The sequence below is a fragment of the Vigna radiata genome, chromosome 11, assembly GCF_000741045.1.
Source record: "Vigna radiata var. radiata cultivar VC1973A chromosome 11, Vradiata_ver6, whole genome shotgun sequence".
In the NCBI taxonomy this organism is placed as follows: domain Eukaryota; kingdom Viridiplantae; phylum Streptophyta; class Magnoliopsida; order Fabales; family Fabaceae; genus Vigna; species Vigna radiata.
In genome coordinates, this window is record NC_028361.1 from 5,296,382 (window position 1) to 5,324,305 (window position 27,924).

At 32.7% G+C, this 27,924-nt stretch overlaps 4 protein-coding genes across 9 annotated transcripts; 1 reads left to right on the forward strand and 3 right to left on the reverse strand.

The window, feature by feature from the left end:
- Window positions 1-2,117: 2,117 nt before the first annotated feature.
- LOC106776373 (scarecrow-like protein 15) lies at window positions 2,118-4,265 on the reverse strand. Its single transcript, XM_014663810.2, has one exon. The coding sequence runs from the start codon at window positions 4,058-4,060 to the stop codon at window positions 2,504-2,506; it is 1,557 nt and encodes a 518-aa protein (XP_014519296.1). The 5' UTR covers window positions 4,061-4,265; the 3' UTR covers window positions 2,118-2,503.
- Window positions 4,266-12,672: 8,407 nt separating this feature from the next.
- Window positions 12,673-16,445, forward strand: LOC106777253 (pentatricopeptide repeat-containing protein At5g39350). Its single transcript, XM_014664816.2, has 4 exons — window positions 12,673-14,886; window positions 15,003-15,214; window positions 15,279-15,486; window positions 16,287-16,445. The coding sequence occupies exon 1, from the start codon at window positions 12,765-12,767 to the stop codon at window positions 14,766-14,768; it is 2,004 nt and encodes a 667-aa protein (XP_014520302.2). The 5' UTR covers window positions 12,673-12,764; the 3' UTR covers window positions 14,769-14,886; window positions 15,003-15,214; window positions 15,279-15,486; window positions 16,287-16,445.
- Window positions 16,446-18,419: 1,974 nt separating this feature from the next.
- Window positions 18,420-21,940, reverse strand: LOC106776418 (tyrosine--tRNA ligase 1, cytoplasmic). The gene is made up of 10 exons (XM_014663872.2): window positions 21,741-21,940; window positions 21,509-21,656; window positions 21,005-21,294; window positions 20,813-20,909; window positions 20,284-20,389; window positions 20,122-20,204; window positions 19,695-19,840; window positions 19,431-19,536; window positions 18,756-18,815; window positions 18,420-18,670 (listed from the first exon to the last, which is right to left on the reverse strand). The coding sequence occupies exons 1-10, from the start codon at window positions 21,821-21,823 to the stop codon at window positions 18,650-18,652; spliced, it is 1,140 nt and encodes a 379-aa protein (XP_014519358.1). The 5' UTR covers window positions 21,824-21,940; the 3' UTR covers window positions 18,420-18,649.
- A 1,054-nt stretch (window positions 21,941-22,994) lies between these two features.
- LOC106776356 (pentatricopeptide repeat-containing protein At4g38150) lies at window positions 22,995-27,599 on the reverse strand. 6 transcript variants are annotated; one of them, XR_002670088.1, is made up of 5 exons: window positions 27,402-27,598; window positions 25,389-25,464; window positions 24,000-25,197; window positions 23,599-23,635; window positions 22,995-23,495 (listed from the first exon to the last, which is right to left on the reverse strand). XR_002670088.1 is itself a non-coding variant. In XM_014663786.2 (4 exons), the coding sequence occupies exons 2-3, from the start codon at window positions 25,389-25,391 to the stop codon at window positions 24,016-24,018; spliced, it is 1,185 nt and encodes a 394-aa protein (XP_014519272.1). In that variant the 5' UTR covers window positions 25,392-25,464; window positions 27,402-27,598; the 3' UTR covers window positions 22,995-23,495; window positions 24,000-24,015. The 6 variants fall into 6 exon arrangements, 3 of the variants coding, with proteins under 3 accessions (XP_014519272.1, XP_014519271.1, XP_014519274.1); XR_002670086.1 differs by lacking the exon at window positions 23,599-23,635 and adding an exon at window positions 23,662-23,751; XR_002670087.1 differs by lacking the exon at window positions 23,599-23,635 and adding an exon at window positions 23,662-23,754.
- Window positions 27,600-27,924: the final 325 nt, after the last annotated feature.

Here is a 27,924-nt window from a genome sequence, read left to right on the forward strand (position 1 = left end):
ATATATATATATATATAATATTTTCGAATAAAAAAGTACCTACCGAAATACTCAAATCGAAATATATTTTTTCATACTTCTAATTCCGTATTTAGAAAGATATTTTTTGAATCTGAAAATATATTCTAGAACAATGAATTTGGAAAATATAAAAAATAAAGAAGCCTAAAAATTTTTGTTATAATTTTAATAAGGGAGAATTTGAGAATTACGACTTTTTTAAAGGTGCGGGGAAAAACAAAAGGGCTGCAGGAAGAAAAATTTCGCTTCACCCGGTCTCTTCACGTGTAGAACTTTTGTTTGAGAGCAAAATTCAGGTAACACATATTAACACTTTTATTTTATTTCAGTAAATAAAATTGAAATTTCGTCACAGTGCTTTTGATATTTTATATAGTTAGTCTTTTTTTTCTTCTTCTAAAAATAGTATTTTAAAAAAAAGTACATAGATTTATTGGAACATTATCTCTTCAAAAGGATTTGCTTACTGTTTTTTTTTAAATAAGGAGAAAAAAAGAAATTAAAATTAAAATTAAAAAAATATAAAATAATTAATTAAAAATCATTTTAAGAGAAGTAATAAAATAAAAAATAACTTTATGATTTTAACGGAGGAGTCTAAAGATATATTTTTCATAGTTACATGAAAGAAAACCATTTTTTGAAGAAAGATTAACTCGTCTATCGTTCTTAAAAACTTTACAATATTATTGACACAATATGAAACCTTTCTTATTAATAATTAAAGTCGTCATTTGGAGAAATTTTTTTAAGCGTTTTTGGCAGAAAAATGAAAACATATTATTCTATATAATTTAGTTTAAATATAACCTAATTTTAATTTATAAAAAAGTAATTTCACTTTCATTTCAACTTTTACCTCTTTAAAAGTACTCATGGAGAAGCTCTTCTGAACAAAGTCATAATGATTTTAAATATTTGTAGGATATAGGTATTATTATTTTTTTCAACTATGTTGAATTTTATTGCAATTGAGAAGAATGCCACAGCTTGACGTTTGCTGCGAAATATATTTTTGCAAGATAAAGAGTATAATTTTTTTGAAACAAATATTTTATACCTCTTATTAAATATGAGATATGAGGATATAATTAAACTTTTAGTTTAAAAGATGAGATGAGAAGGTGAATTTCGAACTTTTTTTTTTCATTCTGCGTCTCAAAATGGATTTTGGATTTTTTTATTAGATTTTTCTATCCTTTCAAAATACATCGATAAATACGAATTTTGATGTTTTAAAATATATCAATTTTTTCAATACGTCAATATCAACGTATTTTGAATGCTAAGAAAAAAACACTAAAAAAAACTCAACGGAGAATGATAAATGATCATCAAAACTAAATTCAAAATATTATTATATATTATAAATTTAGAATGAGGACCGATTACTTCATATAACAAGCCAAAATATAAATTAGGTACACTAGTTGTTGTTATTATCTACTCAAGTTAGTAATAGTATTTGGGGAAAATGATTGAAGGAAACTTAAGGTCACTATCTGGCCAATGTTCGAGGACATTTTTTGAAGACTCGCCATGAACAATCATATCTCATGATTCTCAGCCGATAAGTGCACCAAGTTGTCTCCAAAACGATCACTATCTACCATCACAAACATCAACGCTCAGACTCCATGCACCATTTTTTATTGAGCACGCATGTAAATTTATTAGATAAGAAATTCCTAAAATCCCCATTTATCAAAACCATCGTCGAAAGCTGTCAGAAAAGGAAAAAGATCCATTTCAGAACGAACAAGAAGCATGAATGGTAAAGTGATTGTCTCTCATGTTGCAGAAAATAATCACAATTTACAAGTAACAATACGTGCTTTTCCAAACGCTATCTGTCTCAGAACTTAATATCAGCATGAAATTGGTAGGCTATCGGCACAACTTTCCTAACCCCCTATGCTTTTTCTATACATGATGAAGATGCTTTCACCCTAGTGCCCTATATATATAGAGAGAGAGAGTGAATGTTCTTTGTTATTGACATATTTATCGTGTCATGTCAGTTTGGCATTGAGAACATAATTTAACGCACGAGAGAGGAAGAAAAAAAAGGTGAATACGACGAAGTAATAATGTAATTGAATATGCTTGTCATATAAACCTTTGATTTATCATTTTGAATACTACCAGGAATAAAAGATAGAAAGAAGTCAAAGAACCATATAATCTGGCATAGAAAGAACCCTCTTTGATTGGAAAATGAGTAAAGTTGATTAGGATAACAAGAGCCCAACAAAGAAAGACAGCGTCCCCCTCCAACTTTAGAAGATAACAAAATGGTCCAGAATAAATACATGTTCATCCCTCCCCTCTTTTTCCTTTTGCCAAAGATACCTACATTTTCCATCACAGTCACTTCAAAATTCAAATGTAATAAGTAACAATATTATTGCAGCAGTACTACTGATTAGTGGTAGGTTAATATTTCATAATTCCCTCTCCAGGAACAGCAATTTACTGTCTTCTAAAACCGCCAAGCTGACGAGGAAACCATGGCCCTGTCATGCCAGAACAGTATAAGTTCGTTCTGACGTTTCTCCACGTGGAAGCCTCTGATTTGCGACTTGGCCAACAAGCACTCTGCTTGGAAATCCACAAACTGGCTCAATTGAACGGGCCGCATTCCGGCGCCGTAGAAGCTCTCCCTCCACGGTGGCATCCGCCCCCATGAACTCTCCACCGCCGCCAAAATCTTCGGTCGCAGATGCATCATCTCGATTCTCCTCACCCACTCCCCTCCTCCCCCAGCCGTCGACACATCCAGCGACTCCAACATCATCGAGTAGTACTCCAAACTGCTCACGACGCCGCGTCGGAACGACGAGGCTGCTGCTGTGGCCATATCAGCCCACCCCTCGCTATCCACCAAAACCACCACGCTGGGAGAGACCATCCGCAAGTCCGCCAAGAAAGCGGCAGCATTTCCGAGGTGGCGGAAAATCACTGGGGAAAGGAGCACGGTGGTGCTCTCGCCGTCGACGAGCTTCACTGCCTTAAAGGAGAGCGTCTCGAAGGTTCGGAGCGGAACGAAGTCGACCTGGACGCGAATCCTGAGTTCGAGAGCAAACTGCGCCAGGTTTTCGCGTACCAGCGTGCTCTCGACGGCGTACTCTTCGGGAACGACGGCGGTGATTCGGAGAAGCGGCGATTCCGTGGCCTTCTCCGCTATCTCCTTCATGAGAGAAGCGTATTGGATCCCAAGGCCGATGTCGAAGTCGATAACGTGCATGAAGGAGCACGCAGCGTGATCGAGAACCACCTGGTTGGTGGTGAAGATCGAGAACATTGGGATCGGCGAGATTCCAGAGAAGGCCTTGAAGGTTCTGATGCCATGCACGATTTCCACCAGCGAGGAAATCCTGGGCGTCCGGTTCGAACCGGAGAGAAGAGACTGGAGAGCTTCTTTGAAGTAAAACGCTGCGCGTTGGAGAGGTTTTCCCACGGGGGATCGTAGCCGTTGATTGAGCCGCTCCAATATCACCTGTGCAACGTGTAACTGCTTGGTGTCGAAGCAATCCGCGGCGCGGATGAGCTCTTCGATGAAATCGAAGCCGCTGTTGTGATGTTGGTTGCTGAAATCGTGGACGAGGTGGTTAAAATCGAAGGTGAGGTTTTGGTTGGAGTAGATGTCGGAGAGAGTAGAGAATTCAATGGCGTGGTCGAAGGGTGCGATTGTGAAGTCGTCGCATGGGTTGTTATTGTTGTTGTCGGGGTGAAGAATAGTCTTCAAGAGGGGAGCACCAGAGTCGTCGTGTAAGCCCAAGTCCTTCATGATGGAGTCCCAGTCCAAGTTGTGCAACGCATGGTCGTCCAGGTCGAGATAATCTTGGGAGTCCGTGACGACAACTGAGTGATCGGTGGGCTTTTCGGAGCCCGGGCTGGGGCTTCGGCACAGGTCGAGGACAGAGGTGGGCTCGTAGCAGAGGCTCGTGGTGTTGAGGTTGGGAAGTGCAATTGTACGGAGTAGGTTATTAGTGGGTTTTGGGTTAGCCTGTGGGGATGAGGGAACGGGAACTCTCATCGCTTGGTGAAGACTAGCAGAAGGTGTTGCGGTATGACCTTGTTGTGCTATCTGATGTGAATGATGGAAAGAGGTATTTTTGAAGCTTGAAGATGGGGGCTTTGGGTTGTTATTACTGTAGCCCTTTTATCTTTGCTTGTGTGCATGTAAAGGGTAGGGTTACTTCTTTTCGTTTATGCTCATGTCATCTGACTCTTCCTATATGCCTCCAAATATATATAGAAACCTAACTAGCCATCTAACTCAATCCACTTTATATATTTTTAAAAAAAATATTTTTACACACATAAATTTTTTATTTGGTATTATTTTTTTCTATTATTTATTTATATTTAAAAAAATACAAAATATTTACTTTTTTTTATAATAATTTTATTTTAATATTATGTGTTAAATAAATGTAAAAGAATATATATTACATTAGTTACTTTTTCTCTGCTCAAATATCTAAATCATTAATTATATAATCCAATTTATTTAATTTGAAAAACATATTAACTTAAAATCAGCAAACCTATAGCTTTTTTTTTTTTTTTTTTGTGACCCTTGAGATCCTCTTTTCTTTGGTTTTTCTTGATTGAGTTTGAAAGCTGAAATTTGTATAGATAAGGTTAAAAATACGTAGGATAACATATTTTTACATTTATTTAATATAAATAGTTAAAATAACAAAATTTATATTTTAAAAAAATAATAAAAGATAATATATAAAATGAATGTGTAAAAATTTTAGGGGAATGTAAAAACACACGTAAGTGACGTAGATATATCCTATATAAGCTTTGACTTTGCGTCATGATTGCTGTACTTACACGTTATGTTTTGTGGACAAAAATTATCCATCAATTTGAGTAAACTGTAATTGTGTCTTTCCGGAATACCCCAAAAGTTAGTAATGTCCACTCACCTTTCAAATCAAGCCAAATGTACCAAGTCTAAGACAAGGACTTTCACAAAGCTAATTCGAATTTCTTTCCCACAAAATTAGGTATTTTACCATTGTTTTTAGTTAAAATTAAAACAAACAAAAAATCGTTTCAATATCAGCAAGTAGGATTTTTTTCATTAAACTTTGAAGCCAATTATTATTACAAAATTATAATTTTACTTTAAATTTGACATAATAAATGTTAAAAGTATATGTTTATTCGTGAAAGTTAACATAATGGTTAGGGTGCATTTTCTTTTAAGAAAACAAAAAACGATAAATATAATAAAGTAATTTTATACTTTTATTCAATCGCAAAAATACCATGATTTAAATTTAAATATTAATTATACCGAACTATTGTTACGATAAATTTATTAAATTTTATGTTAAATATTTATAAAATTATATCGGCATCGGTTTTCATTTATTGATAATATTTGAAAAATACAATCGTAAAACTAAAAGATTACCTGATAACTTATATTTTTTAAACTTAAAGGAGATGGTCTTGAGATTGAGTAAGAAAAGAGAATAGAGTAAGGAAAATTTATTTCTATAGAAATAACTAGTTTTTACATGACATTACAAAAGTTTGATATGCATTTCTCAAAAATACAAAAAGAAAACTTGAACCGTATTGACATGACCCATATATTTAAAATCAATGAAAAGAAAAAAGAAGTTAAAAATAAATGGATTTATTTTCACGTATCTAGAAAGATTTAAACCTTTTTTGGTCTTTAAGTTAAGTTCTGATGTTCAGTTTAGTTCCCGCTTTTAAAAATTTCAACCTTTAGTCCCTATAATATGAAAAATGTATCAAATCATAAGGATTAAAGGTTAACATTTTTAAAAGCGGAGACTAAACTAACATTAGAACTTAACTTAGGAAAAAAAAAATTTAAACCATCTAGAAAAGACGGTTCCCTTCCTTTATATATGGCAAAGGATGTTTCAACTGTAAAACGACAAAAGAGTCAAATAGTGGGCGTTAAAGGCTTAAAGCAGCTACTTAAGTCGTGCTTTCTATAATGTGGGCCCACAAAAGTTTTAAATGGGCCCCAAGACAAAGCATACCACTACTCATCTTTAACTCTTTATTTATACCAAAAAACAAAAAAGAAAAGTATTGGTAAAGGTCCATCATTAACTACTTTGTAAGCCTTGCGGAAAGTTTTGCACTTCTACGTTCCTACCTAACTACATTTCATTCCTGTCACCACATTGTATTACACCATTACCTTAAAACAAAACTATATTCTCACACAATTTTTTTTTTCATTTTTTAAATAAAAAATCATTTTTTATAATTATTTTAGTTTTGTAATGTGTCTAATAAAGATAAACTAATTATCATTTTCTCATTATTTTTATTAAAATGGATCCACCGAGAAGATAAATCTTCAGGAATCAAATCACTTTTTGAATAACTAAATGTTTTTGGTAAAGTTAAGCAGTAAAAAGTGTGGGGAATGGGTATCTTGTCAAATTGTTTCCATTGAAACATCTCAATTACTTCGTACAAATGAGGGAAAGTTAACCTTTATATTAATTATTTCATAGATTTTTTTTTTTGTATTTTGGTATTTTTTATACCATATCGCTTAGTTACTAATTAATACAAACTTACTGAGTAATTATGTATGATTAAATATCATTTTGGATCTATCACATGTATGTATTTCTTTATATGGGGATCATTGTACACTTGGCAATAAAGAAAGGAATACTCCATTTTCCATGGCGTTTACTGTCTTCACTTAATTTCTTTTTAATTATTATTTCGTTCAGAAACAGGTTATATTAATTTAATATATTTCACGAAATGAAGGGAACATAGGCGTATTAGTCAAGAGAGTCCAGTAGCGTTCACATTCCAAACCTTAGGTTAGCCTTATATCAATTTTATCACTTTTTCAATCAATATAATTATTATTAAATTTTAATTCACGCATACAATACTACACATATTTAAAAGATTAGCCTTATACCAATTTATCATAGAAAATTACATTTAAAAGTATTTTTCCTAAATCATATCTCCGTTCTTGTCATTTAATATTTAATAATGAGAGATTTGAAAATTAAGTGCCGTGATAGAAGATATCACACATTTAGTAGTGAAAGGGAATACTAAAGGTTTAGGTTTTATTATAAAATAATGATTATAACTCTTATAGGAATATCTTGTTGAAAAATAAGGAAAAAAAAATAGTAAAGCGTGATCCGGATCCATCAGAATTTAAAATTTTCTCTCTGAGATGGATGGGTCGTAGTAATGTGGGCAGAGGATGACGTGTACATGGTGGACCCCAGTGGACGGCGTTTGTTGGATATGCATGCATGCTATTGGTGGTTTGATGGGTCAGCGCGTGTAAAGACGGCACGCGTGACCAAGGAATATGTTCCAATTCATGATACATGACAGGGTATCAATTTTCCTCTTCCTTCTGTCAAAGATGAAAATACCTCCGTTCGTTTACTAACCATGTTTATTTTGCGTAATGTGATTTCTAATGGACACTTTAAAACAAACTTTGTTGCCTTATAAGAGGAATTTATTTATTTTTAACAACTATCTTTTTATAATTTTTTTATAACGTGATAAGTTGTGATTGATCCGTTTTAGATATTTTTTAAATATAAATTTAAACAGATCAATAAAATTATGATACATATTCTGTTGTTAAAAAGTTTGTTAAAAATAACTGTCAAAATATCATGATCTAAAATAAAATATGTCATATATATATATATATATACACACACGACAAATGCAGTTTTTTTAATTCATGCAACACACTTCGTCGGTACTAGATTATGAGTTTGATGAGATGACCAACTTTATAGGATTATGCTAATTTCTTTAATGTATTTTATAACATTTTATTTAGTCATGATAAATTTCTACACATTCTAATATCAAGTATAAAGAATATGTTTAGTGTAAACATCTAACAAGTATATCTATATATTCTCTCATTACAGGGGATCCAATGCTTGCTAGCCACATCTCATATATTTTATTATTTTATTTATCTCTCCATACATTAGTTACATATATATATATAATTAATTTACGCATCTCTTATCTTTTTACCCTCTCTACTAATTGGCTACTCTCTTTTTTTTTTCTTTTCAAAATTTATACAAATACAACGTCTCTTAATTTTAGCAATGGTAATTAAGGAAACTAGTTTAATGGTACCGTCCCTCCTTAGGATCGATATCATTAATTATATATAAATACATTATAAATTATTTATACGAAACTATATTATCATACGATAAACTTTATTTTTCATCAATCAAACAGCCACCCATAAGTTTACTCTATTAAGACTAAAGTTGGATAATTTTGACAACCCATGAATTTATACGAGACTAAGTTGATATACGTAAAAAAAAAAAATCACATATACAAAACAAAAAGAAAAGTTAAAGTTAAGATTTTGATTTATTTGTATTGTTGAATTAGTTAGGTGTTTGTCATAAACCTGTAAATCTAGAGCTATACTTGAAATAAAAATATATAAAAGTGGCAAAGAATATATGAAAACGAAGCATATGTTTGATCTTTATATTTAAAAATAATAGAATGGGTAGCTCAATCTTGATGAAAGTAGAGAAGATCGAAATTAAGAGTCCGCGTCAAGACATGATTATATCAGGATTCGAAAATCATTGAGGTAATGAGAAATACTTGAAAGAAGTGTTTTGATAAGAAAAAGGTGGTGGGTATGTGTAGATGCATACGCGTCTCTCTCTCTATTGCCTTAACGATTAAGGTTGAAGAGAAGGAAAATAGAAGGTGGAGATAGGGAAAAGGAAGCTTGAGGATTACAAAAGAAGATAGGTGGGGGTGTGTAGGAAGAGAGATTCTGGTTTATATATATATGATGGGTCATATAAATAAAGAGGTCCATTATTCACACCCACTTCCGTTCCAAAAGAGAAGGGGGGAAAAAGCTAAAGGGTTGTTGAAGAAGTGGAGGATGTGATTTTTCATTCAGGGAATAATAGACGAGGATCTTCTATCTTCTATGTCGTATAATGCCACACCCAATGCTTTACAACACAGGATCCATCAGGATATGTTGTTCCTCTCACTACTCTAAAATACCACCCTCGATTCATTTTTTCTTTCTTTCTTTCACTGTGACAGCTATTCATTTTCTGCATGTGAGATTCCTCCTCACTTTTATATACTGTGAATGAGTGCTCTTTTTTCTCCACTTTGCCGCAAATCTTACTTAATAAATTGGTCGGTTTTATGAGATCGACATAAACTTAAAATTTCCTTCTTAACCTATGGTGTGAGACATTACGTCATGTTTATGGTGTGAGATGAAACTCTTAAAGATTTCAGCTTGTCTTCAGCCATGACGTTAGTTTCAAAAAGGAATTTTTTTGTCTTCCCAGCAAACCCAGATGAGTTTTTTGCAGATAAGGCAGTCATGGATAATGATTCTTTAAGAGAGAGAAAACAGCATTAATAGTAATTAAAATTTAATAAACAATCATTTTTTCTCCCATGCATGCAGTCCTTATTGCATATGAGTAACAAATTAAGCAACAAAGAAATGTTAGTATCAGTTCAAACGCCATGCTAATTATGCAGATCTTGAGGTCGTTGTTAGCAGTGTATCCACACTATAATGTGCTTATGTTACTCTAAAAGAGTGACATTAACAGCGTAGGTTAAGAAATGTTCTGCATTGTATGTGAAGATATATAGTACAAAGAAGAAGTATTATCTTTATGGACAGTGTTTTCCTCTTTTCACAGATTATCAGCACCACCACAAAAATTGCTCCAACCGTATTCCCACCAAATATAACCCTAATTAGGGTTTACATTATTTTGATGGTCCTTGAAGAAAAGTAGAATATATATCCTAATTCGTATATATTATTTTCATAACTAGAAGTAATAAAAGAAGGCATGTAGAAGAATATGAAGTTTGTGAAAGGGTAGTAGTACAATGTGTCAGTTACGTTCATTTGACACGCCAAAATGTGAGTAACTTTTTAAATTATGTAATTTGATTGGTTGAAAAAGTTTATCAGTGAGACTCACTCTCTGTATCACTTTAATGTTAAAATAAAAAAGCGTGTCAAAGTATGATTATTCTTTGTGAAAGGATAGTAGTACAATGACACGTCTACGTGTCAGTTACGTTCATTTAACACGGCAAAATGTGAGTAACTTTTTAAATTGTGTAATTTGATTGGTTGAAAAAGTTTATCAGTGTGACCCACTGTGTGTCACTTGAATGTTAAAATAAAAAAACATGTCAAAGTATAATTATTCTTTGTGAAAGGGTAGTAGTACAATGACACGCCTACGTGTCAATTACGTTCATTTAACACGGCAAAATGTCAGTAACTTTTTAAATTGCGTAATTTGATTGGTTGAAAAAGTTTATCAATGAAACCCACTGTGTGTCACTTGAATGTTAAAATTAAAAAGCATGTCAAAGTATAATTATTCTTTGTGAAATGGTAATAGTATAATGACACACCTACGTGTTACTTACGTTTATTTGACACTGCAAAATCTCAGTAACTTTTTAAATTGTGTTACTTGAAAAAATAAAAAAGCACGTCAACACATATAAAACAGACCAGAAATTAATAATTTTAAAAGTTAATGTATAAGACAGAAGTAGAAGTTTAACTTTAATGTGGTGGATGGATATGAAGAACCGAAAAGGTGCTTCAAATTCAGTCGAACACATATTCTTTTCCATCAAAATCTAATTATAATTTTACAAATAGTCATGAGAAACGTTTGATATTGTTTTTTATTTCTAATCATAAACTCAAAGCATCCAACCAAAAATCTACAAATTTTACTTCCATATTTCAATTCTAAAATAAATGAGAGGTGCTAAAGAATTTTGTGGGGGTGCAGAAGGAGAAAGTCCAAGATACTTGTGCAAATCGAAGGATTCAGTATACAAGCTACACTTAGAAAGACAAACAAGGCCTTATATATTCATTTCATAAATTCGGGGGATGAAGAGAATATTAATTTTAGTTGATAAAAAAACTTAAAAACGAAAAAGTGATAGGAATGAGTGGATTCCACAACCAAGATTTGGAAGGGAGTTGGAGTGTTTTTCTTTTTCTTTTTAGCTATAACATAGGATGCTCGACAACATATTTATATTTATATAAAACAATTATAAAAATCAGGTCTATACTATTTCATCATATTATTAAATTAAAAATATATTTATATAAAATTAAACTTAATTATATGAGTGGACTGATCTTTTCATAATATTTATACTTATTTTCTTCTACTTTTCTGTAACTAAACCAGTGAAAAATAAATCATTCAACAACATTCCTTATTTTATCAACCCCACCATTACAAAATTTCATATAATTCACAAGCTTTTTATATCTTTTAATTTTTTTTCCTTTCAATTTTATCTTCTATTCAGTCGAACATCAATGAATAAGGCTGGGCAAAAATAACTGATCTGTACTGTAGTTAATTGTACTATATTGTACTAAAAATAACTATCCATTTCTAGTAACAGTTCAGTATACTATCTTATGGTTCAGTTTAACAGTTACAGTTAACTGTGAGAACTGTATTTACTCTTACATCTTCTCTAATTTCAGTTCAATTGTTTCATCTCGTCAAGAAAACTTTATTTAATAATAAAATATTAATAAAAATAATTTTTCACATAAAAAAATAATAATTAATTTTTTAAGACAACTTTTTTATCACAAAATTTATAATTTTATCAATAAAAATAAAAAATGTAATTTATATTTTTATATTTTTTAAGTTATATAAATAATATATATATATATATATATATATATATATATATATTTATACATATATTTATATTTTTTTATTAATAAAATAAATAAATAAAAAATAAAATAAAATAATTTTTGATAATAAAAAAATATAAATAAAATAGAAAATAATAATATTAAATAATTAAAAATCAATTTATTAGACACTTATGAATAAAATAAAATAAATATTAAAATAAATTTCAATTAAAAAGAATATGTATTGTTATACTATTTAGTTTAAAAATTAGTACAATTNAGTTTAAAATTAGNATAGTTACTAGTTCAGTTCAGTTTATATTNTANTTTAGTTAAAATTAGTGTAGTTTACAATTTAGTTAATAGTNCAGTTAGTGTAATTTATAATTCAGTTAATAATTTAGTTTAGTTAGTGCAGTTTACAGTTCAGTTAATAGTTGAGTTAGTGTAGTTTACAATTCACTTAATAGTTCAGTTCATACTGTAATTTAGTACAATTCAGTATAGTTCAGTTCAGTGTGATAAAAGAAAAAATAGTTCAGTTGAGTTTGTCTGAACTGTTTTATAGTTCAGTTCAGTTTGTTTAAACTGTTTTACAGTTCAATTTTTAGCAATGCAGTACAGTTCAGTTCGATTTGTCCACCCCTACTACTTCTTAAAAGTATTAAAATTTAGTTAATAAACATAGATTTAAATAGATGTTTTTGTATACGAGAATCGAATTTTCAAACTATGTTAAAGACACAGTATTATCCCTTAATAGTACATTGTCTTCGAATTTCCAGATAGAGCATACAGAGGCATATCTTTTTGCCCATTTTCTGATCTCTTCAATCTTTTTTTTTTTTTTTTGCATGAATTATTATAACTTTTCATTTAGACCAAAAAAATTTAACTGGGTCCTGGTAAACCGAAACCTATAAACTTAGGAGCATCGGCTTGCATAAACCAATTAACTAACGGTTCAATGAAGAAAGCCAAGATGCTTGTGACCACTGGAGCACAGTGCGAATCGTTATTGCGAAAACTTTCGTCTTTGCAATCCTTTTCCGAAACCAAAAAGCTGCACGCATTCATGCTCACACTTGGTCTATTCTCCTCCTCCGAGCTTTGCTGTAAGCTTGCCACAACATACGCGCAATGCCACCACGCTTCCTATGCATCCCACCTGTTTAAGAAGTTGCCTCAACCGAGTTTGTTCTCCTGGAATGCTATGATGAGAATGTATGTCCAAATTGGGCGCCCCTTTGACGCCCTCAACTTGTTTGTTGAAATGCTTGACTCGGGTCAGACCTTTCCTGACAAATTCACTTACCCGGTTGTTATCAAGGCNTGTGGTGACTTGTCTTTGATTGATGTGGGAGTTGGAGTTCATGGGCAGGCCTGTAAGTTTGGTTTCGATTCTGACACATTCGTCCAGAACACTTTGTTGGCAATGTATATGAATGTTGGGGAGAAAGAAACAGCCCAACTGGTTTTTGACTTGATGCAGGAACGGACTGTGATTTCTTGGAATACCATGATAAATGGGTACCTTCGGAATAACTGTGCCGAGGATGCACTGAGGGTTTATGATAGAATGGTGGATGAGGGTGTTGAGCCTGATTGTGCAACCGTGGTTTCAGTATTGCCTGCTTGTGGGCTTTTGAAAAATCTGGAGGTTGGGAGGAGGGTTCACCGGTTGGTTCAGGAGAAAGGATTTTGGGGAAATATTGTAGTTAGGAATGCATTGCTGGACATGTATGTTAAGTGTGCTCAGATGAAAGAAGCGCGCGTGCTAGCGAATCAGATGGATGAGAAAGATGTAGTAACATGGACAACTTTGATTAATGGATACATTCTGAATGGGGATGCTAGAAGTGCTTTAATGCTTTGTCGCATGATGCAGTGTGAAGGAGTGAAACCTAATTCTGTAAGTATAGCTTCTATACTATCAGCATGTGGCAGTTTGGTTTATTTGAAGCATGGCAAGTGTCTCCATGCATGGGCAATAAGGCAAAAGCTCGATTCTGAGGTCATTGTGGAAACTGCCTTGATTGATATGTACGCCAAATGTAATCACGGCAACCTCAGTTATAAAGTGTTTATGGGAACCTCTAAGAAGAGAACGGCCCCATGGAATGCTCTTCTATCTGGGTTCATACAAAATAAGCTTGCAGTAGAAGCAATAAAACTTTTTAAGCAAATGCAAGTGAAAGGTGTACAACCTGACAATGCAACCTGTAAGAGTCTTCTTCCTGCATATGCTATTCTTGCCGATCTCCTACAGGCAAAGAACATTCATTCTTACCTTATAAAATCTGGATTTATTTACAGACTTGAAGTAGCAAGTATTCTAGTCGATATTTACTCAAAGTGTGGAAGTTTAGGATATGCTCACCAGATTTTTAATACAATTCCTCTAAAGGACAAGGATATTATTATTTGGAGTGGAATAATTGCTGCATATGGAAAGCATGGGCATGGAAAAATGGCGGTGAGACTTTTCAATCAGATGGTACAATCTGGAGTAAAACCAAATCAAGTCACCATCACCTGTGTTTTACAGGCGTGCAGCCACGCCGGTTTGGTTGACGAGGGTTTTTCTTTGTTCAAATGTATGCTCAAGCAACTGCAAATTATTCCCCATGTTGATCATTATACTTGCATTATTGATCTTCTTGGACGTGCTGGTAGACTGAACGATGCTTATAGCCTTATTAGATCAATGCCTATAACACCTAACCATGCTGTATGGGGTGCACTGCTTGGAGCTTGTGTGATTCATGAGAATGTTGAACTTGGAGAGGTAGCTGCTAGGTGGACTTTTGAGCTTGAGCCTGAAAACACCGGTAATTATATTTTGTTGGCAAAACTTTATGCTGCTGTAGGAAGATGGAGAGATGCAGAGAAGGTTAGAGATATCATGGCAAATGAGGCGGGACTAAGAAAACTACCTGCTCACAGTTTAGTCGAGGTTAGAGATATGTGAATCGAACATGGTCATTTGGACTACAATGCACAACCAATAAAACTCTGTTCCAAATGATAGTCGTCATTATTGGCGTAGTTATGAAGAGCCTACAAAACGTGAAAGTTCCTCTATAGAGGTGGAAATGGCTACTTGTCATTATTTTAAATATGATGGAAGGAAATGTCTTTGCTTCCATAATGTCTCAGCACGCTGAGTTCAACAAAGAGATTTTGACTAATTTTCTTGATGCAGGTCTGTTGAGGCACAATGGCAACTACCAAAAAGTGCCAAATTTCATGGGATTTCAGACACATTCATCATCACCTGATAAGCTTCCCAGTTGTCATGTTGGTGATATAACGAGAAATTTTTTGAGTTATTCATAATTTTGCCTTTTGCAATGGCTGTCTGGTTGTTGTTGATCCGTTAGACTGGCCACTACAACTCATTCTCTCATTTTCTTGGTAAGTAATTTAATGGTTATAAAACAAATTATATCTTCTGTTCTTGAATTTTGGTTCTTTGCAGCAAGATGGCAAGAATGACACTGACTGAGGAAAGAGGCAGGGGGGATATTGGTCGGTGGTGCCACCTATTCTTATATTTTATGCAACCGCTTGTTGGCTATGTTGATCATGATCAACATAATGACTTTGCTTGCTTCTGATGCATCCGTGCTTTTTGTTTAATGGCTTGTCTCTACGAAGACTTAGATACTGCTGTCAATATGTAACTTGTAAGTTCAACGTTGGTCAACTCGACCATGTTTTAGTTATTTCATTATCAAGTAATCTGATTAACTTAAGTGACTGCTTATATCTTTAGCTTGTGATGACATGTTAACTTATGATATTCAGAGCCTTTTTAAACTTTCATTGGTTTATCGTTTGTGAAAAATATTGGCAACCTACTGTTTTTTCTTTTATTAATTCATGGAATTAAATTATTTATCAACAGTTTTTTGTTAGTTAACAAAAATATTAAAATCATGCATTCTTTGTATGCTTATATATTTATTATCGCTTGTCCTCTTTTATCCGTGGAGCCTCAACAGCTTGCATACCAATAATACAAACTGCATCAACACATTTTGTATGACCATTTCATGTCATAGATAACGGATTAATTTTCTCTGACAACGTTTACTGTTCATACCATAAATCCTTTCTATCTTTATTGTCAAGATACTTTAAGAACTTTCAGATTTAATTCTTATTGTTTTTAATTCTATATATTTGCTATCTTGTTTTTCTTACTAGGATATCAATCCCATATTCTATATATATGTGTGTGTGTAATAAGACTGAATAAAAGAGAAGTATTGTTTTCTAAACAGAGTTTTGTAATTATTTTGCCAACTTCAAGAATATAAAATTGTCCATTATTCATAAACTTTGAATGGTTAAAAATGCTGCTAGCAAGGTTTAGCTGCTAATTACTTTAACTAGTTGTTATTTTGAGGTGATAAAGAGATAATCGGTGTAGAAGAGATACTTAACAAATTATGTTTCTAACTTCAATCCTCTCATATTGCAGGTACTATTTAGCTAAACTGTGGCAGGTAAAAGAAGCTAGGTTCTAACCCAAAACTCTGTTCTTGACTGTGTTCCATCTTAAATAATTGGGGCCATTATCAAACTATTCTGAAAAGAAAAGGTGGAGCTGAAAAACATTCATCTAACAATTCTGTAGTAACACGTCTCTTTGATATATGTCTTGTTTCTTGCCCTTGTTTATTTTGAAAACTATCAAATCACAAAGTCCAACCAAAGGTTGGTGCAGAGTTTATTTGAATTATCTCAGTGTTGACATGTAGACTGTTATACTGAGCACGGCCGATATAATAAGAATAAAAAAAATGTTACAGGATTAATAAGTTAACAAAAGTGGCTTTTAATTTTATAAATTAGTGAAATAATCTTGTTTATCAAATATTTTAGTTTGATCAATCAAGCTTATCAGCCAATGAAAAAATTTAAAATTATTTTATTTGGTGTGTAAACTCAAGATTTGTTTATAAAAGTGACTTTAAGATTGTAGAAAAAGTATTTATTTTTTACAGTTTTCATCCAAAAACATTACTATTCTGTTTGTTTAAGATTATGAAAGAAAAATTTTAAAATTATTAAATTTAGTGGGAGATATTTAAAAAAAAAAAGGAAGTTAGTACGAAAGTTAATTAGACTAGTTTTTCCCTCTATTGCTTAATAAAGAATAATTTTATATATGGCTTTAACTATATTGGTTATAATTAATAATTGGCTTAATACCGCTTTTGATCCCTAGTTTGGGAGGGTTTGTTCAATATGGTCCTACCTTTTTTTTTTCATAACAATTGATCCCACCTTTTGAAAAAACTGTTCAATTGAGTCCTTTTTGGTCATAGTGGTCCCATATTCAAGTTTAAATTGTTTATTATAGTCCTTATTGTATACCATGATGACATAATTTTTAACATAACATTATGTCAGGACTGTTAAAATAACATTTGGATAAGTGAATGCATGAAAGAACTTATTGACGTCGTAACCAGCACCGTTAGAAGATTGACGTCGTAAACAAAAAGGAGTCAATTGAACAGTTTTTTCAAAAAGTGGGATCAATTGTTACTAAAAAAAAAGGTAAGACCATATTGAACAAAACCTCCCAAACTAGGGACCAAAAGCAGTATTAAGCCTTAATGATTATTGGTAAAAGTTTTGCAATATTAGTTTTTTCCGCTATTAGTTAATTAAGAGTAATTCTAGATGCCTTTATTAATCTTTTACAAATTAATAATTTCATTGTATAAAATAAAAAAAAATGATCCTATCAATACATTTTAAATAATTTTTTTTCTTATTATTATTCTTTGTTCTATATTTATTTTTACACTCAATAAATTTGATGAGCACTTGTATTTTTCATTTTGAGATTTCTTTATCTCCCCCTTAGTCAGCCTCCTCAAATTTATTTTTTAGCAATTCAAAACCTCTGAATGTTTTGTTACGAATAGTTATTGATTCCCGATTCAATTTACTTTCTCTTTTCCAAAAAGATTCCTATTTCTTAAATCTATTTCAAATATATATTTTTAATATATAAATTAAATGATAAATAACAAAAATTAAATATTTATGTGCAATCATTTTAAGTATCATAAACAATTTATTTTATGAAACAATTTTTAATTAATTTCTTCAAAAAAAGTACCAACATTCAGAGAGAAAAGGTAAAATAAATTACATAAAAAGACTAAAAAAAAAATCTAAAATCAATCACCTCCAGAAAAAAAAAAAACTTAAAATACACATAATTTTGTTTTACTTTTAATGTAAATAGAAATAGTGATATAAAGTTTTTTAAAAAGTATAAGACAAGGCACCTGTCAGTATAGTAAGGTTAATATATTTCTCGTCTAAATCCGTTCTTTTCCGAAGCATATATGCCCATTCGTATTTATAATATTTTGAAAATTACTCTCGACATCAAATAAACATATAAAATAGGGGCGTGAATAATATTTTTTTTACCATTAATAATATTTTAAAATTTGAGAACTTACAATGTCACCTGATTACAAAATGATCCATGAACTAAGCTAAAAAAATTAGAAGTAAAAATGTTGACCTTCAAAATAATCCAGGTAGACATTTGCTTGTTACGCACGTCGGTATTATTTTATCGTGATTAATTAAAACTTACGACATGCCTTGCATAAGAAAGCACAAATATTAAATTAACACATTATATCTATATTTCAAGTAAATGAAATACACGAACAAAAATAACGTTACTCATTCTAAAGAGAACGACTCTGCCACATGTTACACGTNCAAAAGTGCATCACTCCATAACACGAAAACTATATGGCTGCTTGGCAAAAGATAGAATTAGCCTGAAGTCTTTTAATCAGCAAATTACTTGGTGACTCTGTAAGCCTGCAAAGCAAAATCAAGTTTAGTCTGTGCATGTATAACACCCAAATGATTGTATGAAGTATTTTAAATTTAAAACAAGGCTCACCTTCACCCTTTTCAGTAGCTCTTTGGCATTGCTGTCCTTCCTGAAGTGTTCCCTTACAGGCTGTGTATAGTCCAAAAAAAATAATCATTGAGTTTATGCCACAAACTACAAATGAAGAACAAAATGATATATGATGTGTGTGTGTGTATAAACTTGAGTTCGAATAAAATATATGCTATAACGATAGTCTGGCGTTGTACATGCTCACAATCAATAGTGAGAACATGCTACCACTAGGATATAATATCCAGAGCCAGCCTAAACATAAGGGTAGCAGCTCTGGAGTCTAATTATCAGTTCCTCTCCCATGTTAAATAAACTTAATCGAAACAAGATTACATAGGCTAATAATTGAAGCATATGTAAGAAGCCACTTAAGCCCAAAAGAAAAACGTCATGATTTGTACTTTGTACACATAAACCGAGAAAAGATGGATTAAACAAATGCTATAGTCATGTTTTACTTGGAGAAGCTAATGGATTAAACAGTTTAAAATATTTTAACTACCACATTGATATTTGCAGATTGAGACCTTGCTAAAATTTCAAAACCATTAAATTATTAAATCAATATGATAATAGGATTATGAAAAGCAACAGGCTTTCAGTATATATGGGATTTTAGAACTAGGAAGTTAAAAATATAACACATTAACATAATAAAAAAACCATCACCTCCAGAATTTTATTCAATGACTTTGATAATGCTGGTTTGAGATCAGCAGGATGTAGCTCTCCACTTTCATAGTCTGCAATAAGCTCTTCGTAGCTTTTGAATGTCCTAGATTGGATGGATGCATGGACATATATCAACCAAACCATTGTGCAGAAGAAAAGATAAAAATAATTGTATAACTGACTACAAGTGAACAAAATGATCCAAGAAACTGCTAATTTAAAGGCACGTTGAGCTCAAGCAGATGAAATAGCATAACTTACTTATTCCCTCCATTATCTGCACTACGCTCCACTGTGAACTCATTAAACCAGGGTAAGATAAGGTATTTAATGTACTCCAAGCATGGGTTTCCTTCCACAATCTTTGGCGGGCAATAAGCCTTTTTTATTTTCACATTCACTTCAGCCTATATCAAAATATAATATTAAAAAGACACAATAAGTTTAATTTTAAAAACATAACGGGAAATTACAAATAAAAGGAATCACTGAAAAAAACGTATTTATGATTAAGGAACAAAAAGTTATATATTGGCATAAAAAGCAGAACGATATATTTCTTCATGCTAAACATTTTATACCCTTTTTATATTTTCACAATTTTTTTCAAAATGAAAAAAAAATGAGCCGTCCTATAAACGAAAGAGAATGCAACTAAATGTGACAATTGATAGGCCTTCGTACTTACCTCCTCGTCTTCCATGAAAACAGAAGATGATGGATCACTTTTTGACATCTTTTCTTGCCCTTGCTGCAGACCAGGTAACATGTCTGCAAATCACCGCCAAAACACAGTTAGCCAGAGATAAAACATAAATATACACTATTCCAAAGGAAGTTCGAAGAATACGGTGTGACAAGATAATGGGCTTGTTCTTCCTCTTAATGTCATCGCAATACTCTCTAGCAAGTACATTCACTTTCCGCTGATCCATTCCCAGTTGGCAGATGTCAGCCTATTTGCAAAAAGAAACATCTATGCATTATATGATTGTTTTTTAAGCAAATTGACAACTAGTTTCAGAGGTTAGGACATAAGTAACCATAATATCTGAAGATTCAAGGATTAGAAACCCAATAACAGCACAATATCTGAGCATTCAAAGATTAGAAACCCAATAGTAGCACAGTTGAGGTTCAGAGAAGAGATCATCGATACTTGGTAGAAATAATTAACACATTATAACAATTTCCATTTTTAATGCAAACGTTGTAACAATGACAGATCTATTTACTTCAGACAAGTTCTCTACGGTATACTAGCATCCATTGTGAGCTTATAAGGTAATGTAGAATAATTTTGTAGTGATGACAAGCTAATAAAGTATACATTAACTAATCGATGCAAGCACAAATATATAGTGCAAAAAGAAAGGTACCTTGAGGAAAAATATGTCCGCACACTGCATGCATGGATAGAATATCTGAGCAGCAGTCAATTCGTCCTGTTCACTTCGTCCCATTATTTGGCTACACCTATAATTCATAAAATTAAAACACAACATGAGTTCCAGTCCAAAGCCACCATTTACAAGAATAAATAGAAAGGCATTTTAGAAAGTGAAATGAACCTGATAATCCTTTTTAGATTGTTCTTCTGAGCTATATCCAACACAAGAGGCCAGTACTCATCAGCTCTGGCGTTAATCTCCTTCGAAGACCACAAAAACTCAACTTTCCCTCCCTCGACATCCATCCCAACAGCTTTCCAAATCTCAATCAAGTAACGACCAACCGTCTCAATTTTCTTCAAATCCCCTCCCATTTTATTGTTGAGCTTGGCAAACCAATCAGCAATCCATATTTTGACACGGCAACCGGCAGATGTGAGCTTGTTCACACTGATTGTTTTCATGACACCCTAAAATAATAGCATACTATGAAAAAATGAACAACAATCACGCCAGCCACACCACACTACACCTCATTCAAAAAATTCCAAAGCCTTCAACTTAAAACTCAAGTAATCAACTACTCACAATCAATAAACTCTTTTTATATGTATTTTTGTTTCCATTCTGTCAAAGTATATAACAGAAATATTAAAAAATTTATGAAAATAGATATTCACTGACCTGAGCAATGTGCATGCGTCCGGAGGGTTCAAAACCATCGTAGCAAACGGGTTCGGGCTTTTTGGTGAGGAGGTTAAGGAGTTCGTCTTCCTGAATGCATTCTTCTCCGACGCTCCTCACAATCTTAAACCTCTCTTCGGGACTCAATCTGCGAGCAAAATTAAAAATGAAAAGTGAAATGGAAACCCTAAGAAAGAATTGGGGAGAGAGAAAAAGCGGAGAAAAAACTTACTGAGGTGTGGAATTGGAGGATTGAGGGATCTGAGAATCTGAGACAGACAAAGAATCGAGGGCTTCAGAGGGTGGTTGTTCCATCTCTGCAAGTCAACGCCACAAATGGAGTTTGGATTCGAGAGAGATGAACACTCTGCGGCGGCACACTCCGAAGGAAGAAGGCTCAACGAATAGGGTCGGTGCTATCTATACACTCTTTTCTTTAATTTTATTTCTCTTTCCACATATCATTCTTTTTACTGCTAGTAAGATCTGTGCGATTTTAATATTCCGATTAATTTATTATTAATTGACTTAAAACTCAACTCTAGTTTTACCAAATAAATTTATTTTGAAAATTTCATTCAAAAAATAAAAAAACGCAATACGATAGACTAGTTTTTAAATTCTTGTCTTGTAAATTTCAAGATAATAGACTAATTTATTGAGATAGAAATGTTTTTTAAGTTTAACTTATAAACTGGATGATAAATGTAACATTACATAAAAGTAAACACTTTATTATATAAATAAAATTTGTATTTTATAGATAAAAATATATTTATGTGATGAAAATTATAACTTTTTCGAGAAATAATTAAATTTTAAAATTTTTATTTAGTTTTTTAAAAGTTACATATATTTTTTATTTGAATAAATAAGTACTTTTATTTTAACTAGTTGATTTAATGTTAAGTTTAACTCTCTCTTTTTTATTTCTCCATTTCAACTACTAATGTTAAACTTAGTTTTTTGTGTAGTTTTTATTGTGTAATTCTCCAACAATATTATTTAATGAAATATTAATTGTTTCAATTTGTAATACTCAATATTTTTTTAATTTGAATTAAATAGTCCAAAAAACAAATATTAATAATAGTAAATAAAAACATTAAAAATAATAAACAAAAATGAATATATACAGAACAAAATAAAATAAAAATTAAATTAACTACCAGCTAATCAAAATAGTTTATAAGATTGAGTATTTGAATCCACGTCTGTTTCTTAATTTTAAAACTATTTCTATTTTTAAAAATGGGAATGTAAAAACTTATTCGGTAAGAATATTATTTTGAAAAAAATCTTCCAAATCTTAAAATAAAAACTAAATCTTTTTAAAATTGTTTTTTTTTTCTAATTACAATTTTACATTCCTCATTTTTATTTGCGTCTTCCATTCCTACTCGAAATAGTAACGACTTAAAGTTGTCATAAAAGAGTTTTAAAAAAGTAAACAAAACCAACTACTTGCTTCTTGAGAGCTAACTAATAGAAACTCAATTTGAGAGATTGCTATTAATGAGGTTCACTTCTACTGTTGATGAATGTCATAACAAGCATCAAACTACCTCAGTAATCCATCCAAGATCACATCAGTGTGTCCATGAGGTAGTACAAGAAAACCCACGAAGATCAAAGGAATCAAACAGAGCCTTGATCCGCAACAAGAATTCAGAAACAGAGTAGGAGCCTCTCTTTGTGTTTTACAGTTCAGAACTGATGAACTTAGCACAAAATTTTGGAATTCGAAAGAATGATGTATCAGTGTATCTTACCCCAAAGCTACCAAAAGTGTTCAACAAACAACACAAGCGAGATACTCTAAAAGTAAAGCAAGGAGCCACAAGAACAGGAGCTGATCCCTATTTTCTCGTTGAATGATTACGCCACGATCGCCACAGCATCAGATAGGAAACACTATTGCGTTTCTTGATTCATCACAAATCGGTCAAGTCTGTCTCCTTAGATCACAGCTTCTACTTCTTGCTTCCTAGTTCATCACGTTTCACAGAAACAAAATGAGATGTAACCAAGAGTCAATCGAGTTAGGGTCACAGGAACCGAGGTAAGGATTAGGGCTAAGTTAGTCATGCCTGATCAGTATGAACTTCCATGCCCAGAAGCCTAGAACTAGAAAATTGATTGAGAAATGAAACCTGATAAGGGTTCTTGTATACATTCCATATAGGAGTCAGATCCTACTTAGTCTGATGAAACAGTTAGATCTCCGTAACAGATTCAGTTAACTGCTAGTAGAATTTCAGATTGAGGGATGTCAAGTTATTGAAGTGGTGAAGAAATCATTAACAGTTCAAAAGCTAATTAATTTAGGACAAGTACATTCATACTCGAAAATGAGGCTTACTATCAAGAAGTAAACAACTACCTGCCGAACCCCTTTTAGCAAATTTTAATAGGCCAAAAATAACAATATATTACATTAAGGAAGAAAACAGTCTGACAAATCAGTAGAAGAGTTAAGACAAAAGCTTACATGGTATGAAAAATAGTTAAAATGGTCTCTGCGGGGCTTTCTTCCCAAAAATCGCCTCCCAAACAGAGGGTGAAAATGGTGTTTTCTTGTCCAAAAACTGCCTAACAGCTTTCTCATCAAAAGCAAAACCCTTTTTAGTTAATGTTTTGATAGCATCCTTAGCTTCTTCAACCCCTTTTTCCTTGCAGAAACCATCCACCAGGCCCACAAAAGTTGTCACATTTGGTGAGTGGCCCGCTTCTAACATCTCCACACAAAATTCAAAAGCATCCTGTAATCTTCTACACTTGTAGAGTCCTTGTATAAGGACTGTATAACTGAAAGCGTTGGGAGAAATGCCACTACTCTGCATTTTCCTGAAAATCCTTTTCGCATCATCAGCCTTGTCGACCTTTGTGTATCCCTCCACTACTGCTGTGTATATGACAATCTCTGGAATGGTCCCCTTCTCCCGCATCAAACCAAAAAGTTTCAAGGCTTCTTGAACCAGACCATCTTTACATAGACCATCGAGCATAGCCACAGCATTAGGGATAAGGCCAGTCTCCTTCATCTTTTTGAATATCTCATCGGCATCTTGTGGCACAGGCTCTTGAGCCTTTGGATTGGAATCTGACCACTTTGCTTCTTCAGATTGCGTGCTTGCTGCAACCTCTGACTGATTCACTGTTTTGTCATCAAAAGCAAGCTTGAATTTGTCAAGGAAACTGTCTCCTGATTGCCCCAAGTCCCTATTTGTTTCTGCCACATTCGTGCCCTGAAATGCAAGATCAATTTTGGAAGATTTATTTGAGTTGTCCAAAGCACCAGGCGCACCATGGCTATCATCAAATCTTGGAGGAAAGGAACCTCTCCCTGATTCTCGAAAACGTGGAGGAGGCTGATTAATTGGCTTCCTACTTCTCAAAGGTCTACTTGGAATTGAATTTGACAATCCCTGTTCAACATTATATGCCTCATGGTTTCGGTTGGTACCATTGTCTTCAAAACTTGAGTCTGGCTGTTGACGAAGCAAATCATCACGTTCCCCAGTAGCATATTTGCTTCTGCCACTGAAATCATCGGTAAAGCTAAAATGGCGCACAATCTCAACCCACAGTGGCAGATGCTGTTTAGAACGTGAAAGGGAAACTAGTTTTTCAATCCGGGAGGAGGATACAAGTTTATGAACCCCCCTTAATGATGCTGCCATGTGAACCTGTTCATGAATTGCACCAAGCATATAGTTAACAGCATCACCAAATTAAAGAATACACATAGAAAAAGGATGGGCATGCTTGATGGATACCGAGATGACCAAATTTAAAACAACAAATTAACATATCAATCAGTTGGTAATGGAAAAAAAGAATGAAGTGATATTATCATCATAAAGTATCCGTAATTTACCATCTGTCTTGTATTCACTATTCAGCTCCCTTCAACTAGTATTAAGTGAAAGCAACACTCAAAATCTACAAGCCACCTAAATTGAACGAAGAATAGAATTAAATCATCTAACAGAGGCAATAATCAAACGGGGAAAAGATAAAAAAAGAAAACGAAACCAATGTCAATGCTAGAAATGAAACAAAACAATAGAGTAATATTGCAAAGTGTAGAAATGTAAACTTTCACTTTCGCTAGCGTTCTAACTAAGAGAAAACAAATAGTGCACCATAACAACAGAGGAAAGAACTTCAAACTTATACAGTCCATTCATTTACAGATTATGTCACCAATATCCTGACACACAATAACAACCAATATAGCCCTTAAATATATTAGCTTACCCTTGCATCAAGACTACTGTAGACACAACTAGGGAACACATAATACATACCATATCAGGACATAACCATGCATAATACAACACTCAAATCAAAAGACTCGAGACAGTGGAGATTAACATTCATAACAGAATTCCCAATTTCATGACAACCAGATCATTACATCACAACATTGCAATCTAAATACCATTCGAGTATAGAATCAGTCAGAGGAAGCAATTCATATCATGAAACACTAAAACAATCAGAGCTACACATCAGAAATTAGACTAGCCCACTTAAACTTAAAAGTTTTCAAACACTCAAAAACTAATTTCCTCGAATAAACGTAATACATTTAATAAAAACCAAGTATTAATATTTACAAAACCTGATAGTCAAATCCAAATGTACACAAATACATAAATGTTTAAATCCAATTTCATTAATACAACTCTTACTAAAATCTCACACAACTTTTCCCCATCTCTCAAACGTCTACTCAGTACTTGCAGTATCTGCAACTGCTTCCATATAACACAAATGTCATTCGATCATCGCCACACACGCAAACAACACACAAATGTATGAGTGAGCTACCTGTGAAAAAATAAACATACTAAAGATAACTAGTTGAATAGGTAATACACAGACATATTAAATCAATCAATCAACTACACAACCAACCGATCATTCCGCCAAATCATATACCAATTATAATCAACATCGCTCCTTGATACCTTTTCTCAGTGGTCTAACATCAACAACAATAATATTCACTATAGGGCGGTTGAGTAGTCCTACCATCTTAGTAAGAACCTATTTTCCCTATTCCTCAAGATCTTCCGAGTAAAAACTTCTATAACATCGCACATCAAGTACTATATTCAGCATCAAGCCAGATTTATAGGGCTAAACAGCTTTCCCCTCCCCTGCATCGCACAGGCTCGAGGGTTTACAATTTACAAGTCCAATACTCATAAACAATCCTACAACTTCTCGGTCCAACAATAACTCTAAGACATCAAAATACGTGCAACAAAAATTGTACACACATATCCAAGCAAATCCAGTTATCTCATCATCTCACATAGTCCAACAATCACAACATCATCCATACAACATCAAGAAGTATATTCAAAAGACTTATAATCATTACACAGCAGTATTAACAATTTTAATACTTAAGCAACTTCACAGGAGTCTTTAAAAGTCTATGATTTACTTTAGCAGTCGTAAACATTAATCATTATACAATCTAATTGAACTAACACATCTGATAGCATCATATGATCTAAATCGTTAGCTATTTCTCATATTGATTAAATTCATATAACAGCCAGATTCTATGCAAACTGATAACACACGACAACAATACAGCAGTTGCAGAAAATACAGAATTCTGAAACAGCAAGACTTTTTGGCAAATTTAAGTAATTTATATAGATTTTATAACCGCAAACAGCAAGCCTCTTTGACAGCAAACAACAAAGTGTTTTATATAGATTTTGTAACAGCAAACAACAGCAGAGTTTTCTGGTGTAGAAACAGTAATTAAAACAGTGTAAAAACAGCAATAAATTCATCACTTTTTAATCAGCTTAAAATAGTGCAAGATAGCAATGAAAACCCCAAGGCAGCAATGAACACCCACCTTGTTAAATCAATGACTCATACTTAACATCTCACAAGAACACTGGCACCTGTTGCTTTCACGACACAATGCTACCAACTAAAAAGGAGAAAAAAAAAATTGAAGAAGAAGAGGTTTAGGGTTTCGTTCTCACTCTCTTGGTTTCTCAGACTCTCTCGCCTTCTCTCACGCTCTCGCGGGCTGAAGCCCACTTGTTTTGTTTAACAAAAGCCCACTTCACACATTTACTATCTAAGGTCTTACTCAGCTTCCCTTTTACAAACTCGAAAATATAACATTCTTTTTTGTTGAATAAAACAAAAGTTTTTAAATCCACTTTTTTCACTCTTATAATTTAGTTTTATAACACTGATAAAATTAATATTTTACTTTTATCGTATTATAAACTCGAATAATTGTTTTGGGAATTCGTTTCATTCTTTTAAACTATTTTATGAAACAGTTTCTAAAAATGAGTTTTTAAAGAATAAAATTTAGGAAATAAAATGAGACGCTATAAGAAAGAATAGAAGTTAAAAAAATA

What these genes read in the sequence shown, in the direction of transcription:
- LOC106776373 (XM_014663810.2), bottom strand. Translation starts at nt 4,060, where the DNA reads ATGAGAGTTCCCGTTCCCTCATCCCCACAGGCTAACCCAAAACCCACT.
- LOC106776418 (XM_014663872.2), bottom strand. Translation starts at nt 21,823, where the DNA reads ATGGAACAACCACCCTCTGAAGCCCTCGATTCTTTGTCTGTCTCAGAT. An exon ending in CATTGAATAAAATTCTGGAG is followed by an intron (nt 18,816 to 19,430) that starts GTGATGGTTTTT and finishes GACTATACACAG; the next exon opens with CCTGTAAGGGAACACTTCAG. An exon ending in AGCTACTGAAAAGGGTGAAG is followed by an intron (nt 18,671 to 18,755) that starts GTGAGCCTTGTT and finishes TTTGCTTTGCAG; the next exon opens with GCTTACAGAGTCACCAAGTA.